The following is a 15,111-nucleotide window of genomic DNA, read 5'->3' as shown; positions in this document are numbered from 1 at the left end:
CTGGAAGCCACGCTAATAACGTCTTCATCTTCTCGACCCTTCTCTTCTCTCCTCTTTCCGACCGAACCCCATTTTTCTCTATTATCTCGATCACGCGCCTCGGCCGCGTAATTTATATCGCGATTACGGATCTAACCACGCGAATAATAACGAGTCTCGATATTAATTACCCTCGTCAATACGCGCGAGAAATGAAAAATTCATAATCCTCGGGAAAAAGAGGGAGGAAACGTCGCGGTGGGTAACGCTGATTACCCTGCTTTTTATTTCGCGCCGCCGATTTTTAAAAAGAAAAGGGGACCCCGTGCGATATCCGATCGCTCACGCAACCGTGCACGACGCTCTTCAAGCGCTCGCTCGACGCGGTGGACGAGCGGTGCGAGGGATAGGGTCGCCCCTTGATTGAGTTACGATTTAATTAGCCCGCGCGGCCAATCGGTAATTAAGATATCTGCTAATCAACGGACCCGTATTCCTCTCCCTCGATCTTCCAGGAGGGGAGAGGGAGGGGGAGTGCAGCACTCAACCCTCCTTCGCCCCGACTCTGCCCCGTTGTTTCCATCTTCCTCCGGCTTTCTCGCTCCTTCTCCCCGCTTTTTACCACCTTATCCGTCCTGATTCCCTGTTCACCAGCGGGGCCGTGAATCAATCGACCAGGCGCGTCGCTAATCCTTCGAAAGAGGCGACTGGTCAAGGGGGAAGAAGTGGAAGGTAAGGAAGATAAAAAGTAGGTTGTTCCTTCCCTCCATTTTCCTTTCGTTTCAACTTTTTCGAAAATTTAAAAATCCTACTCGATGTCCACGATGGGTCGATGGATGGGGAGATAGAGATTTCGAAAAATTGGCGATGGAAAAGAATTTGAAGAGATTATTATTTTTGAAATAGATTAGATATCATCTCGTTACCTCTTTGAATCAAACGTATACACCATGACAAGTAATGTGTAACGAATATTGTATAATTAAACGTTTGATGTTTCGATTGTCTTTGATTTTAGGAAACTCAATTCTCTACATTTTCTTACGAAATAAAGTAAGTGACTCGTTTCGACGCGAGAACGATGGCACGAAAAAGATTCTTGAAAAAAATCTTCATAACCACGGCATCTATCGGACAGAACGAGAATCAATTACCGGAGTACGACACGTTAGGGAAACGTTTCTCTCCTCTTTCGTTTCTTTCCTTTCTCCAGCGTTCGCTCTTGTCGAGGCGTTCGAGAGTTCGAAAATCGTTGAAACGTTAATCCAGTTAGACAGCTGAACGTGGAGTAGTGAATTCGGTGGTTTCCATCGAGCGCGAGATTAAACGTCGTATATCGGTGCAGCGCGCGCGCGCGAGATAACGTTGATTGTAATTAATAGCCCTGTACCCGGTTAATTGTCGAGCGAAGATTAATGGGAGAAAATCACGCCAATACCGTCCAATTGTCCGAAACTGTCCCGATCCGAGCGTTTTCGCCCCGCAAAAACTCGTTTCTCGTCACACTTGTCCGCGCGATAAAATGGAACGAGGAAAATTATCCTCGATATTTTTTAATCTGGGCCGAACAAACGGCCGAACGATTCTCTCTGAACCGCGAGATTAATCAAGATTTATAGATCGAACCTTTTCGTATCGTACCGAATGGTCGAATAGACCTTCTCCCCTCGAATTCAACTAAAAACACGACGACATTACCTGTACGTCGATATATCAGATGTAATAAAAAAAAGTCTTTCTTTTCGATCGTGTAAAACGATTCTACGATTCGAATATCTAATATAAATATCCGATTTATTTAATCACGTGAAATAACGTATCTACGAGTATGTCGTGGATCGTCGATTATGAACGTAATCGATCTGGATGGTGGATTCGTGATAGGATCGTACAATCCCTTGGAAAAGAATAAAAGAAAAGACTAATCGAATTCTTACGGATACACACGTCCGCAAATGTAATTATCTATACGGCAATAATGTATCGTAGGTACAGAGATGAACGCGGTTGCATCCCTATAATACGATACGTGATCGAAGTCGTGACCTCTGCGGGTCTATCGAAATCGCAGAAAAAGATTAAAATCGATCGCGAATATAATCGTTCGATAGGGAAAATTGTTTCTATACCTTAACCTTTAACCGATGAAGAAACGCGAAAGTAGAGTTGATTCAACTTTTTACCCTTTTATCTTCGTCGTGTTATTGAACTTTACAACGATGGACGAAAATCTATTGCTCAAAAAAAAAAAAAAAAAAAAAGTCTCAAAGTTAAACGCGATAACGTAGGACGATAATCACGTTTTTCAAGATCCATTCCTTGCTGCTTCGAATCGAAGTTCAACGATAACTAGTTTTCACAATACAGAAATTGTAGAACACGTTTATTTCGAATGTACAACGATAACGATTCCGCTTCATCGAATTGCTCATAATCGTACTTTAATATTTCTTCGTGAAAAAAAAAAAAAAATCTGTCGTAATCCCGTCGTTTTTTCAATTACCAAATCTGTATCTCGTGTCTCAACTCGGTATCCCGCTCGTGCGAGTGTATCTCTTTCCATCTATCTCGGTTAATCGATAACGTTCCCATAAATAATTTATACGTTTCCTTCGCTCGATTATCGTATTTTATTAATTCGACGTGGAACAACAATGTTTATAACCAGTCGTGAATCGCATGCTCGCGAAATTACCGTCTCTGAGGTGAATCGCGGCCAAGATGATAAGGTTAGGGGTAGTAATTCGAGTAATTTCTTACCGATGCATACGTGGCTATTGACTGCGCGATTGATTCATTACAGGATTCTAGATTATCGATGGTGGACGATCGGGTCCCGCCTTACCGACGGTATAACGCGAGAACGTATCGCGCAACGGATCGCGAGAAGGCCGGATTCCAGTTCGCGCGTCGATTATGCCTCGATTTCAGATTTACGAGCGAGAGAACTCGTCCCACCGGCATTTATTTATAGTTACGGGAGGGGGGAATCACTTGTCGAGTTCACCGAGTTCGGAGCCACTTATTCTCTTCCTCCTAGTTCTTTATTTTTTTGCACGCGTGAATGCATCTTTTAACGCTGCGGTTCACCGGCCTACGACCACCCGCGTATAATGGATGAACGTAACGTGGAAGGTAATAAGGTAATGGTTGGTAAGGTAAGTGTTGTACGTAATTTATACGTAATCGCGTTTATTTTACTCTCATCGATATTAAATCGAATTGCAAAACGTTAAAATTATTCGATCCTACGGCGATTCAGTTATGAAATTAAATTTTTCATCCATCAAAATGTTTTTCGCGTATTTTTAAATATCGAATTGGAAAAAATGTAACAAATTACTTAACCTTACCTTCGACCTGCTATCCGAAATAAATAATTATCCGCAATTCGATTTTGTTAGATTATTAAATTGAATAAGAGAAATGTAAGAATCGTCCATCCCTTACATATACGTACATTAATTGATATATTTTAATAATTAAAATTATTGAGCGATTTCATTATCGAAATAAGCATTCCATAGTTTAAAGAAGATTCATTGGTCATGTTCGTTACCACGAAATTAAATTAAAATTGAAACGGCTATTTCGAAAGAAAAAAAAGAAAAAAAAGGTTTCAAGGAATACTATACTTTACAATTTCGTTAAAATTAATCGTTTCGCAATAAGAAGAAATTTCAGAACGGATTTTTTTTTTTTTTACTTTCTTAAAACTCTTTCACGAGATCGGATATAAACTCGGTATAGAAGTAATAATCCAAATAAAAATTCGCCTCGGTAAATTTACCAACACGTGTGCGCTGGCAAGAAAATATTCTCACAGGCAATCCGGATCTCTCGACAAAAACGTAACATTGTACGATCTCCGCCCAAGTTGTTCACCGAGAGATTATACGCAGGAGCAATTTGTATTTGCCCTTTTAAAATTGAAACGGCCGTTTCTTTTTTCTCTCCTTCCCCTTGTTCGCTCGTTCCCCGTTGCGGCGATCGCGAAATGAACGGTTGCCAGGTATTCGGTGGCAAGCATTTGCACGGTTCGAGAAAAAAAAAAAAAAAAAAAAAAAAAAAAAAGGCGAACTTTTACAATTTGTTCGACGCGGCACGCAATTAATCGAGATCTCGGCGGTTCGATGAATCGAGATGTAATTAGCAACCGCTGAATCCGGCAAGATTTACAAAGTCCGATTTTCGACTCTTAAAGCGCGATATTCGATCGAGAGAAAAAAATATCATTTCTTCGAATCTGAGTTTAATCGGACGATTGGTTTCGCGCAATCGATTAATTTATCGCGATTTAACGGATAAAATCATGGATCGATTTTCTATTAATTAGCTATTAAAGTCGAGGAGAAGGAATTATTATGCTATGTCACGTTGTAAAATAATTGCGATAAAATGTAACGTATTATCATCGATTGGAAGAAATTTGTTTCGAGAACGCTACTTTCTAAGAGATAATTAAAGAATTATCCCAAGTAAAATATTATAAAACATGATGAAACATGAGATTTCTGAATCGTTGAAAGAGGATAAACTATATTTAAAGACGTTTAGATGTAATAATTTGAATTTGAAAGAGATAAAAATTTTTTACGAGGAACAGTCTTGCTCAAAGATCACGATCTTTTGATTGCGGATTAATGTTGAGCCTCTACGATCGATAGCCGTAGGGGAAAAGACAATTAGACGTAGAAGGTAATGTCGTGAGATTATATACGTTCGCATAGATGATCTGTATGATAATTTTTCAAGAATCTTGATATCGAGATTTCGTTTCTTCTCTAGTTAAACCAAAATTAAAATTATACTTGTGCATATTCTTTTATATATTTTCATATATAACCTCTTTAAAGGAATTTATTTATTAATTACGATATTACAGGCCAATTGTTGATATTTAAAAAACATTACATACGTCTTTGTCGCAGTGAACGATAGATGCGCGATGATGCAATTTTAATATATCATTAAGAAAGTTGATGTTTAACTACGAATTTTATGGCAAAGTTAAGCGTGTAATAATCAAACGATGTATTGTTCACAAATTGACCAACCTTTATTATTTTAAAAATCAATAAAAATTCCCACTAAATTAGTTTCTTACTCGATTATCATCGTATTACACTCGTAATAAATTCCTAGTAATAAATGAATTTTAAATAGCTTCGCAGTTCTATTAGCAGTTTTCTTTATTAAAAGTAGTTTTCAATTAATGGAAATTATTGAAAAATTCAACAAATTTACGCCCTCCTACGCAACATAACTCCAAGCATTAGCATTTTCATAGTTGAGAAATTTTTCCAAATAATAATCGAGATGGAGTCAAATCATTGAACAGACGATGCTCAAGATCGATCAATCGGTTCAACGCAGCCGGTGAAAAACAAACTCTCTATCTAAAAGCGAAAGAAAAGGAAGGAAAAATTGCATTTGTAAATCAGAAGAAATCTATCCAAGGAGTGAACCCCTTTGATAATCTAACAACTAGTAAACCTGTTCCTTACGATAGAAACCAGAAAAATGGGGAGGAAGCAGGTCAGAAAATGAGGGGATGAAGAAGATAGAAGGGAAGGATTGGTGAGAAGTTTAGAGAACTGCGTTTTCGATCGCAAATATAAAAGCATCGAATAAATTTTAATTGTATTTCATAAATCTCGAATTACCTCTTTAAAAATATGTCGAATTGTAAACATCGATAATAATTCTCCCACTATAGCTTTTTCTTTTGTAAATACATACTGGATGATTAAACAAAATATAATTTCTAATTATTTAAAGAATTCTAATTACTTTCAAACAATCTTAATTAGTTATCAAACCAAAACTTTGAAGAATAATATATGTATATTACGCTATAATCTATTATCATTAATTACTTTGTCCAATATTGTGCACCTTTTTTACAGTTACGATAATAATCATATCTCCAACTACCCCTACCTACTCGATTATTATATCCATGGGCCATCGCTTGATACAAGCTGCTTATGCAACTATACGCCGTTTGATGACATAACAGTTATGCATTGCCAATTTAACTTTCACACCGTAAAAAGAATAAAAATACCAAGCGCGTTGAAGCAAATTCAAAAGCTCGGCTTTTCTATTAAATTTCTCTTCGGTTTATTCGCCCGTATAGAGGGAATGAAACGCGCGAGCTATGGCGATATAAATGGTTGTAATTACGGGATGGCGGCTCCGTTATTCAGAGAGCGTCAATTTCATCCACGAGCACTTTTTTCCCCCCCTCCTTCAATGCCAAGCGTATAAAGGGCAATTGCAAAAACGCAATATCTTTGTGTAATAACCTTTCATCCCGTCTATTTCCGATTAAATCACGATAAAACGTGGAAGAAATTGAAGGTCTGAGATAAAAAACCGGCTTAATGTAAACAAATTAGGAAACACGAACGATATCTTACGCATTTTATATTTTTCTTAGGGATATAGTAAACTTCCTCTTACTACAGTTTTCGTTTAGTATGTATTGTAAAAATAAATTGTGATTTCTTTTTATATATAAATATATATATACGTGCACATGTTCGTACGTTTGACAGAGCATTTTTAAACAATGACTAGTATCTCGCCGATTAACATACGTGGTATGTAATATTAGGTTTACGCGAGGAGAAAAAGGAGAACGATCGCAAGAGGAAAAGAGTAGGATGATGAAAAGGTGTCTGTGATCACGTAGAACCATAGCTTCGTTGCGTCATTCTCGAATGCATTTGTCGCGGTATTCCTGAATTATGATTCAGCCGAAATTTCATTCGTTACCGGGAAGTTAGCGTCGCGAAATACGTCGATAGCTGTTATCGACGAGATTATTGCGTCAGATAATATTGAATAAAATCTTGGTAATATAATTGAATTTTTTTTTTATTAGCCAATCACAATTCGATTCTACAATGTTCATTCATCGATAACACTATATATATATTTATATTAAACTTTCTATTGTTTGTTGAAGAAAGAAATGTTTTTCTTTTTTTTTTTTTTATTGTATATCGAATGTATCGAATATAAACATATTCGGGAGGGGAAAAAAATGAAAGTATGAAACAAAAGCTAAATGCACGCAATGTCGTTGCAGATTTGCAACGATAATTTGGTATCTTTTTTTAGCACACAAACGTGTGCATCGCATCATTGAAATAAAAATCTGAATCATATAACCGTTCACATATCTATAAAAATTTAAAAGTCACTCGTTTGAATTGGATCTAATTTCGCAGATGAATTGTTGAAAATATCGATCGACAATTTTTCTCGTTCTTTTCGGAAGTTCCTGCTGTAGAGGTTATCCGATACGATTGAGTAATGGTCATTTAATTCAACTGGTATGTAAATTCCACACCCATTAAAACTATATCATAATCGTTCGAAAGTGATATCACTCTTTGCATTATCTATTAACGGACAACGATAAAGAGTGAAAAAAGAAAAAAAAATTAAAAATTTCTGTTGCATGAATCATGCACATAGATGACAAAATTAAATTAAACTAATTAATTAATTCGTTATATCAAGATCCATATATATATATAATATAGAGATCTTCATATATAAGAATCATATTGACAAATTTTAACAAAAATCATAATATCCAAATTAATTTTCTCTTATTTAAATAAAAAAGGAAAAAAAATTTTTTAAAAATTGACGATTAATAATGATTTGGAATAGTTTTAAAATTCCTTCTTTTATTAAAAACTTAATAAATCGATTAAGAAATTTAAAAAAAGAAAAAAATGTATTCGAAATTAGTTTTTTAAAAAATATTACAAAACTCGATCGAGATAAATTTAACGCTCGATCGAAATAAAATGATCGTATCCAGCGTTTAGCTAGCATTCCACGAACCCCACGAATCGTAGAATGTATTTTTAGTCGGTGAAAACGAAACTCATCCTGCGGGCTGATTTTTGTTGACAGGCACGGTGGGGATCGAAAAGAAAGTACAGCACAGATCGATAAACGTTCTTTATTTCACGGAAGGGAACGCACGTTGCGTCATTTTACGCGTGCGCAACAATCATACCTCGTAGTTTCGAAAATGTATGCCGCGACGTACGTGCTTCGCCGTGCATCACCACCCAGGTTATGTATTACCGATTATGGATTCGAAATAACGTCCATGCGGCATGTGTACAAGTATTATCGACACGTGATATGGGGTCATGGTGAAAATTTGTCGGAAAACCGAACGCAAATTTTATCGTTCCGGCAATACTTGGCCAAATCCCCGATTTTGCTAGACCCCAATACGTCGACCGAAGTCTATGGGAGGTATAAAAAGCGGGGACAAGGTCACCTTAGCAAACAGAAGTCTGGGAGCAGTCGTACGGATCGGAAGAAAGAACGGCTGGTAAACCGTCCAAATAAATTTGGTGTTTGCTTCATTCTTTTTCTTTGCTTTGTATCTTTCTTAAAGTAATCATGAGGTTAGTGTACATACGTTTATTTTTCTTTTTTCTTTCTTTTTTTTTTTTTTTTTTCATTACAATCGCGTCACGAAATCATAAGTGTGTATAAACGCGACGTATAAGGATGTGTTAAGCTATGTGGAATACCCATAGAAGAAACTAGGTCAAGATGCAATTACGAGAATTATTCGATTCGATGGTGTTCATTTAAGAAATTTAAACCTCATCTTGCTAATGCTTTCTTTCGGTGATGGCTATTCAAATCTTTTCTCTCTGTTCTTTCTTTTGCAGTTTGAATTTGAATTTGATTTATTTGAATAGTTGCTTTGTACGTAATCCGCACTCTTGCAGCGTATCTATCGAACACCGGTTAACGTACTGCTAGTGGCATCTTACGAGCTTGCGTATTACTCATACTATATTATTAACGTTTCATTCGTGTATACGAGTGTAGTAGTACAATCAAGTAATATAATTTTACAAACTAGCGAAATTTTTGCTTCTTAATTTTTCGTTGAAGCGAAAAAAGTTGCAAAAAAATTTCATTTCTGCTTTATTTAATATACCAGTAGATAGTAACGATGTTTTTTTTTTTCTTTCTATCTTTTCACTTTATGATCAATCTATGTATATATTGTCGTTATTCTTTTATTCTCTTTCATTCTCTTATTTTCTTTCTGTCGAATAACTAAACTTACATAAATTCTGAGAACAAAAAGTACGCGGAAAAAACTTATCTAGATCTTCGTGGAATATTCGTGTTCGAGAAATTCCTAAGTAAAAGAACAAATATGAAAAATTAAATCGCGATATATAAAAAATATGTTTTAAAGAATCGTGTTAAGACATATTTGTATAAAAAAAATTTGAATTTTTTACGCAATAACGTAAACGTTTTCCGTGACCTTTTTGACCTTTCTCGACGAAAATACGTAAAACAGTTAAATATATTTAGAGACGAATGAAACAAAATGCTTAAACTAAACGATCCTATTCAACTGTTTATAGAATAATGGCAACATTGAGAAGTAAACTGTTAAACACAGTGATGGATCCGGTTCCCACGAGTTCGCACAAAGTGACCGTGGTCGGTGTAGGTAACGTCGGTATGGCTTGTACCATCAGTCTTTTAGCAAAAGTAAGTTTTTTATTTTCCTCCTTATATATATATATAATATATATAAAATTGAAAAATTGAAAAATCTTATTCCGCATATTATCGCAGAATATTTCGAGCGACTTGGCGCTGGTCGATATGGTGGAAGACAAACTGAAGGGAGAGATGTTGGATCTGCAACACGGTAGTTCATTCTTGAGGAACGCGAAAATCAACGCGAGCACGGATTATTCCATAACGGCGAATTCGAGCGTGTGCATAGTGACCGCTGGTGCTCGTCAAAAGGAAGGCGAGACGAGGCTCGATCTCGTTCAAAGAAACACGGATATTTTCAAAAAGATTATTCCCGAATTAGTGAAATATAGTCCGAACACGATCCTTCTTATCGTCTCGAATCCGGTCGACATTCTTACCTACGTTGCGTGGAAGCTTTCTGGTCTTCCAAAGAATCAAGTGATCGGGAGTGGCACCAATTTGGACTCGGCCCGATTCCGCTTCCTCTTGTCCGAGAAATTGAAAGTCGCCCCTACATCGTGCCACGGTTGGATGATCGGGGAGCACGGAGACACGTGTGGTACGCATTTTCTTTCAAAATTGATTTTCCTTTGATACGACTGATCGATCGATCGTCGTATCGGATCGAAACCGAATCGCGTTATAACGAGAGATCATTCTTGAAATTTGTTTAAATGCACGCGAGCCACGAGTGAAACGCGCGTGTTTCTTATGTTTCTTTCTTTGATATGATATTTATACGTTCTCTTCAGTACCGGTATGGTCGGGAGTGAACATCGCTGGAGTGAGATTGCGCGATCTGGACGAAACTGTTGGCACGGATGATGACAAGGAAAATTGGAATGAGATATATAAAAAGGTCGTTGGATCCGCTTACGAAGTTATCAAGCTAAAGGGTTACACATCGTGGGCCATTGGCCTGAGCGCTGCCCAAATCGTCTCCTCCATATTGCGAAACTCGCAACAAGTTCATGCCGTAGCTACCCTGGTTACCGTAAGTCGATAACTCTTGCGATTCTTACACAAACTTATCGCGTGTAGCGGATTACAAAATAACTGTAATGTTTAGACGTTTGAAAAAAAAAAAAAAAAAAAAAAAAAAAATTGTTTTATATTATATTTATATTTTACGCGCAATGCTTTTTTCAGGGTATACATGGAATCAAAGATGACGTGTTCCTGTCTTTGCCGTGTACACTGGGTGAAAACGGTGTCAACACTATCATCCAACAAAGCTTAACGGACGAGGAGATGTACCTTTTGCAAAAATCGGCTGAGACAATATACAATGTGCAAAAAGATTTGAAATTATAAGTAATTCACGTCCCGTGTATTTTATGCGCGAATAACAACACGTTCTCTCTAAATGGAATCCATCGTTCATCGTTCGTTGAATTTTGCGCGTATTTATACATATACGAACTATTGTTTTTTAAAATCATATCTTTTGTTTCTACCTTATATTTACTACTTGTTTAACTTATTTGTAAGTTAATGAGTAGACTTTTTAAAATTTATTTATAAACTGCGTAATCGATATTTAAAAATATTGTATTAAAAAAAAAAATATTTAAATTTTATAATAATAATATATATATATATATATACACATATACATACATACACACATACATATACGTATACACACGAACATACATATATATATATATAGAACAAAAAATTTATTTTGAGTGTTATTGTTATTGCAATAATAAGCATGATTTTTTATATATATATAAAAAAAAAATGTGTAAGTTCCTTGACCATAAAGTATTATAAATTGTATTATTGATATTTCAATATTTGAGAAAAAAAATTCTATCGAATCTACTTTAATACTTTAAATACTATAGTTTAATACTATACATGTTCCGATTGTATTTTATATATATATATATATATGTTATATATACGTAACAGTTAAACTATGTATGTAGTACATATGATTTGACGTTAGATAAGATATTTTATCGACATAAATCGAAACACAAGTATGCACGTAAACGATTATCAATCACGATACGATATAGAAGAAGAATTTAAATTCATTCGTAACATTAACGTTGGTCGCAATTTGTCGAGCGAATTTCGTTACCTAGCTCGCAAAATTTTCGTATAAAATCTATTTAAAATATCACAGAGATAACAACAAAAAAAATTGTCTTGTGTATATTTATATCAGTGTTTCAATAAATTAATACTAACATTCAACGGTGATAAATTTATATTTTCTAATTTGGCAAAAAAATTTTTATATTTTCTTATCCTTTTATCCTTTTTTCTTCTTTTTTTCCTTTTTTTTTGCCACCCCAAGATGAATCGCAATCATGTATGTACATTCGGTTCGAGCAATTCTGTAACCATGGATTGTTTAACAATTGGCAAATCGACACAATGGCGGTTTAATAGACGTGCCATGATCGCTAGCGACTTCTTTTTTGTGAAACGTCAATTAACCGTATGCGATGTGACATTTTCCATGACAAAAAAATCACGGGAAACGAATAAAATCATCGGGTGAAAGTGAGCAATGGTTTTGTCGCGCATGCTGTCATCTTTGTCCCTAACCACGTATCTAAAATGCTCGATATACTCGATATCGAGAAGAAATCTGTCCAATAAACATTTCAATCGTACTTTACCACCAACGATATTAAAGGATATCTTCGGTGGGAACATTAAGAAGAAAGTAGCGTCCGCTGATTTCGGCAAGGACGCCAACGCTGGATCCGATTTTCAGAGAGCGGTCAGTTTCGTGTAAGCGGCCCGTTTTCTGTATACCTAACGCGGATCTATCCTGTCTACTTCTTGTCTACTGACCGCCGTTACTTCGATATCGGCGGTACATATCGAATTTAAAATTTCAATTTCAATATTCGTCTAAGATTAATTTAAAATTCAGCGATCTAACATGTGCCTTTTCAACACTCGAACCGATCAACACGTGGAAACGATGTGGAAAACTAAATTTCAAGCAATTAGGCGAGAGGCTGTCCGTGAAATTAAAATTAAATTGAAATGGTAACAAGAAGATTTTGTCGTCTCGTAAATGCAACGCATTATTCGCGTGATGATTCGAAATTTCGTGGTGAAGAATATCTGGGATAAATTTTAATAAACGATACACGTCGTCGTTATATCATTATATCGAATAATTCGCGTGCACAGTTTCAACTCGCGTTTAATCCTTTTTATAATATTCGAAAAATAAATTTATGCGAACAGATATAAATCTTTAGGATTTTCGTAATTTCGATTGTTAAACGAGCTTCGTAAAAGTGTATTATCGAATAAAAATAATTATACAGAATCGTGGGCGATTCGTGATTAAGATCCAATTTTACGCAACGCCCAAAATTTCTTCAAAAGCGCCTAGAAGAACACTCGTAATAAAAAATTATTTTCCTCCAAGCTGCATCACAGAATTTTCCATCGATCGAAGAGAGAGGAAAAAAAAAAAAAAAAACCAATGATGATTTCGACACACCGAACGATACGTATCTTTGAACATTTTTACCGGAAATTTCTTATTTCAGACAACCATGTTTGAAGGAAGAGCTGCTTTGCAAGTTTTCGGAACCGGTGCAGGATTGTTGTCACAAAGTGACCGTGGTAGGATCCGGTATGGTTGGCGTGGCCATCGTGAACGCGCTTATCTTCCAGGTAAATCGATCCTCTTCTTCCTCCCTTCCATCTCTCTTATATTCTTATATTTATATTTTCATCCTTCGATTTTTTTCGTCCAAATCGGCGCGCGATTCATTATTCGAACACGGAAATGAAAGTAAACACGCGGAAATCGAACGATACCTTTGAGAAATCTTCGATAAGGATCCAAGTAATTTTGCAATTCTGATCCCCCCGCAGAAAATAACCGCGCATGTCGCTATAGTGGATGCGTTCCCGAAGAAATTGGAGGGAGAAGGGATGGATTATTGTCACGGGTTGGCGCTTTTAGAAAGCCCGCGTATAGATTTCGACACAGGTAACGTGTATACATATATATATATATATGTGTGGATGGAAGAAATTATCAAGGAGGATAGAGAAACGCGGAGAATGTTATTTCAGATTTTTGTATCACAAGCAACTCGAAGGTGATCATATTAGCTGCCGGTGCTAGACAAATGAAGGGTGAATCACGCTTGGACCTGGTACAACGAAATTCAGAGATTCTGAAAAGCATAATACCAACTCTGGTTGGTTACAGTCCAAACGCTGTGATCCTGGTCGTCAGTAATCCAGGTTGAAGAGAAGGAAAAGATATGTTGGAAAATGTTGGAACGCTCGAGAAGAGATTCGACGTGTGAATAAGAATCGTCAGAATCGTCTGGAGACGAGACGAGTTAAAAAATTGAAAAATTCTCGGCAATCTGGATCTCTCGTTATCCGAAATTTCTACTCAACTCGATCCGGACCGACATTTTCTCGCACGCATCCAATCCCGAAACGACCGTTCAAAATCAATTGTTGCTTGCGCAGTTGACATTTTATCGTGGTTAACGTGGAAAATAAGCGGATTACCAGCAAGTCGAGTAATAGGAACCGGGACTCACGTCGATTCATCGAGGTTTCGTTTCTTAATCGCCGATCGTTTAGGAATAGCGCCTAGCTCGGTCCACGCCACTATTATCGGCGAGCACGGGGACAGTCAGGGTGAGTTCGAAACCTGCCACCACGCCTAAATTTACCATAAATTTCGAAATTTCGGCCATCTAATTTTACGGCCATCCGGGTGGGGACGAGACCGGCCCGTATCCGTTTAAATCCGTTTCACGTTTCCTAGTTCCACTCTGGTCTGGAGTGAATGTCGCGGGTGTACAGTTTCGCGACATTTTGCCCAATATCGGCCTCGAGACCGACGAGGAAAGATGGTACGAACTTTCCAAAGAGGTGGTCAGACTGTGAGTGTATATGTCTCTCTACTCATCCCCCCGAAATTGCTACGAAAGCTTCGTCGAAACGATCACAATAATACGACAATTTTGCATTCCTCTCGCTGTTTCAGTGGACCCACTGTTAGATGTCTAAAGGGATACACCAATACGACAATTGGACTCGCTGCTGCCGACATCGTGCGAGCTATTCTCAACAACACGCAGAGAGTTATACCAGTTTCAACCTTGATTCAGGTATAGATAAATTGATTATTCGTCTCGAGATTCTCAAGATATATATTCTGATATCGAATGAAACGAATCTATCGTTTTTCTTTCAGGGTCATCACGAAGTTTGTCACGAAATGTTCTTATCTCTACCTTGTAGCGTCGGTGAACAGGGAATCACGAATATCGTACGGATGCGTATCACAGAATACGAAAAGAAATTATTTCAGACATCGGCTAATGTTGTGTTCAATGTTCAAAAGGGTATTAAAGCTGTATGATTTATCTTTTTAATAATATGTGAATATCGTTCAATTGTATGCATTTTTTTTGTAAAAAGTATCGTTCAATATATCACGTCTCGTAGCGCTTACGCTGTGTTCTTCTTTCGACTATTGCCAGTTTCACGGTTATCGATCGGCTCCCGTCCGTTATTTCGAGGGAAAAAAAAAAAAAAAAAAAA

The 15,111-nt window shown here is 36.7% G+C and overlaps 2 protein-coding genes across 3 annotated transcripts; both read left to right on the top strand.

Moving 5' to 3' along the window:
• The first annotated feature begins 8,027 nt into the window (after nt 1–8,027).
• LOC122710328 (L-lactate dehydrogenase-like) lies at nt 8,028–11,143 on the top strand. 2 transcript variants are annotated; one of them, XM_043928099.1, is made up of 5 exons: nt 8,028–8,353; nt 9,420–9,549; nt 9,637–10,102; nt 10,296–10,537; nt 10,693–11,142. In XM_043928099.1, exons 2-5 carry the CDS (start codon nt 9,424–9,426, stop codon nt 10,855–10,857), a joined length of 999 nt encoding a protein of 332 aa, XP_043784034.1. In that variant the 5' UTR covers nt 8,028–8,353; nt 9,420–9,423; the 3' UTR covers nt 10,858–11,142. The 2 variants fall into 2 exon arrangements, with proteins under 2 accessions (XP_043784034.1, XP_043784033.1); XM_043928098.1 differs by lacking the exon at nt 8,028–8,353 and adding an exon at nt 8,356–8,429 and having other exon boundaries at nt 10,693–11,143.
• Nucleotides 11,144–12,073: 930 nt separating this feature from the next.
• Nucleotides 12,074–14,929, top strand: LOC122710334 (L-lactate dehydrogenase-like). The gene is made up of 8 exons (XM_043928107.1): nt 12,074–12,300; nt 13,080–13,206; nt 13,411–13,528; nt 13,615–13,788; nt 14,026–14,199; nt 14,330–14,447; nt 14,552–14,675; nt 14,762–14,929. The coding sequence occupies exons 1-8, from the start codon at nt 12,074–12,076 to the stop codon at nt 14,927–14,929; spliced, it is 1,230 nt and encodes a 409-aa protein (XP_043784042.1).
• The last annotated feature ends 182 nt before the right edge of the window (nt 14,930–15,111 follow it).

The sequence above is a fragment of the Apis laboriosa genome, unplaced genomic scaffold (assembly GCF_014066325.1).
Source record: "Apis laboriosa isolate Shangri-la unplaced genomic scaffold, ASM1406632v1 scaffold14551_cov152, whole genome shotgun sequence".
NCBI lineage: Eukaryota > Metazoa > Arthropoda > Insecta > Hymenoptera > Apidae > Apis > Apis laboriosa.
This window is presented reverse-complemented; position numbering and strand designations above follow the sequence as displayed.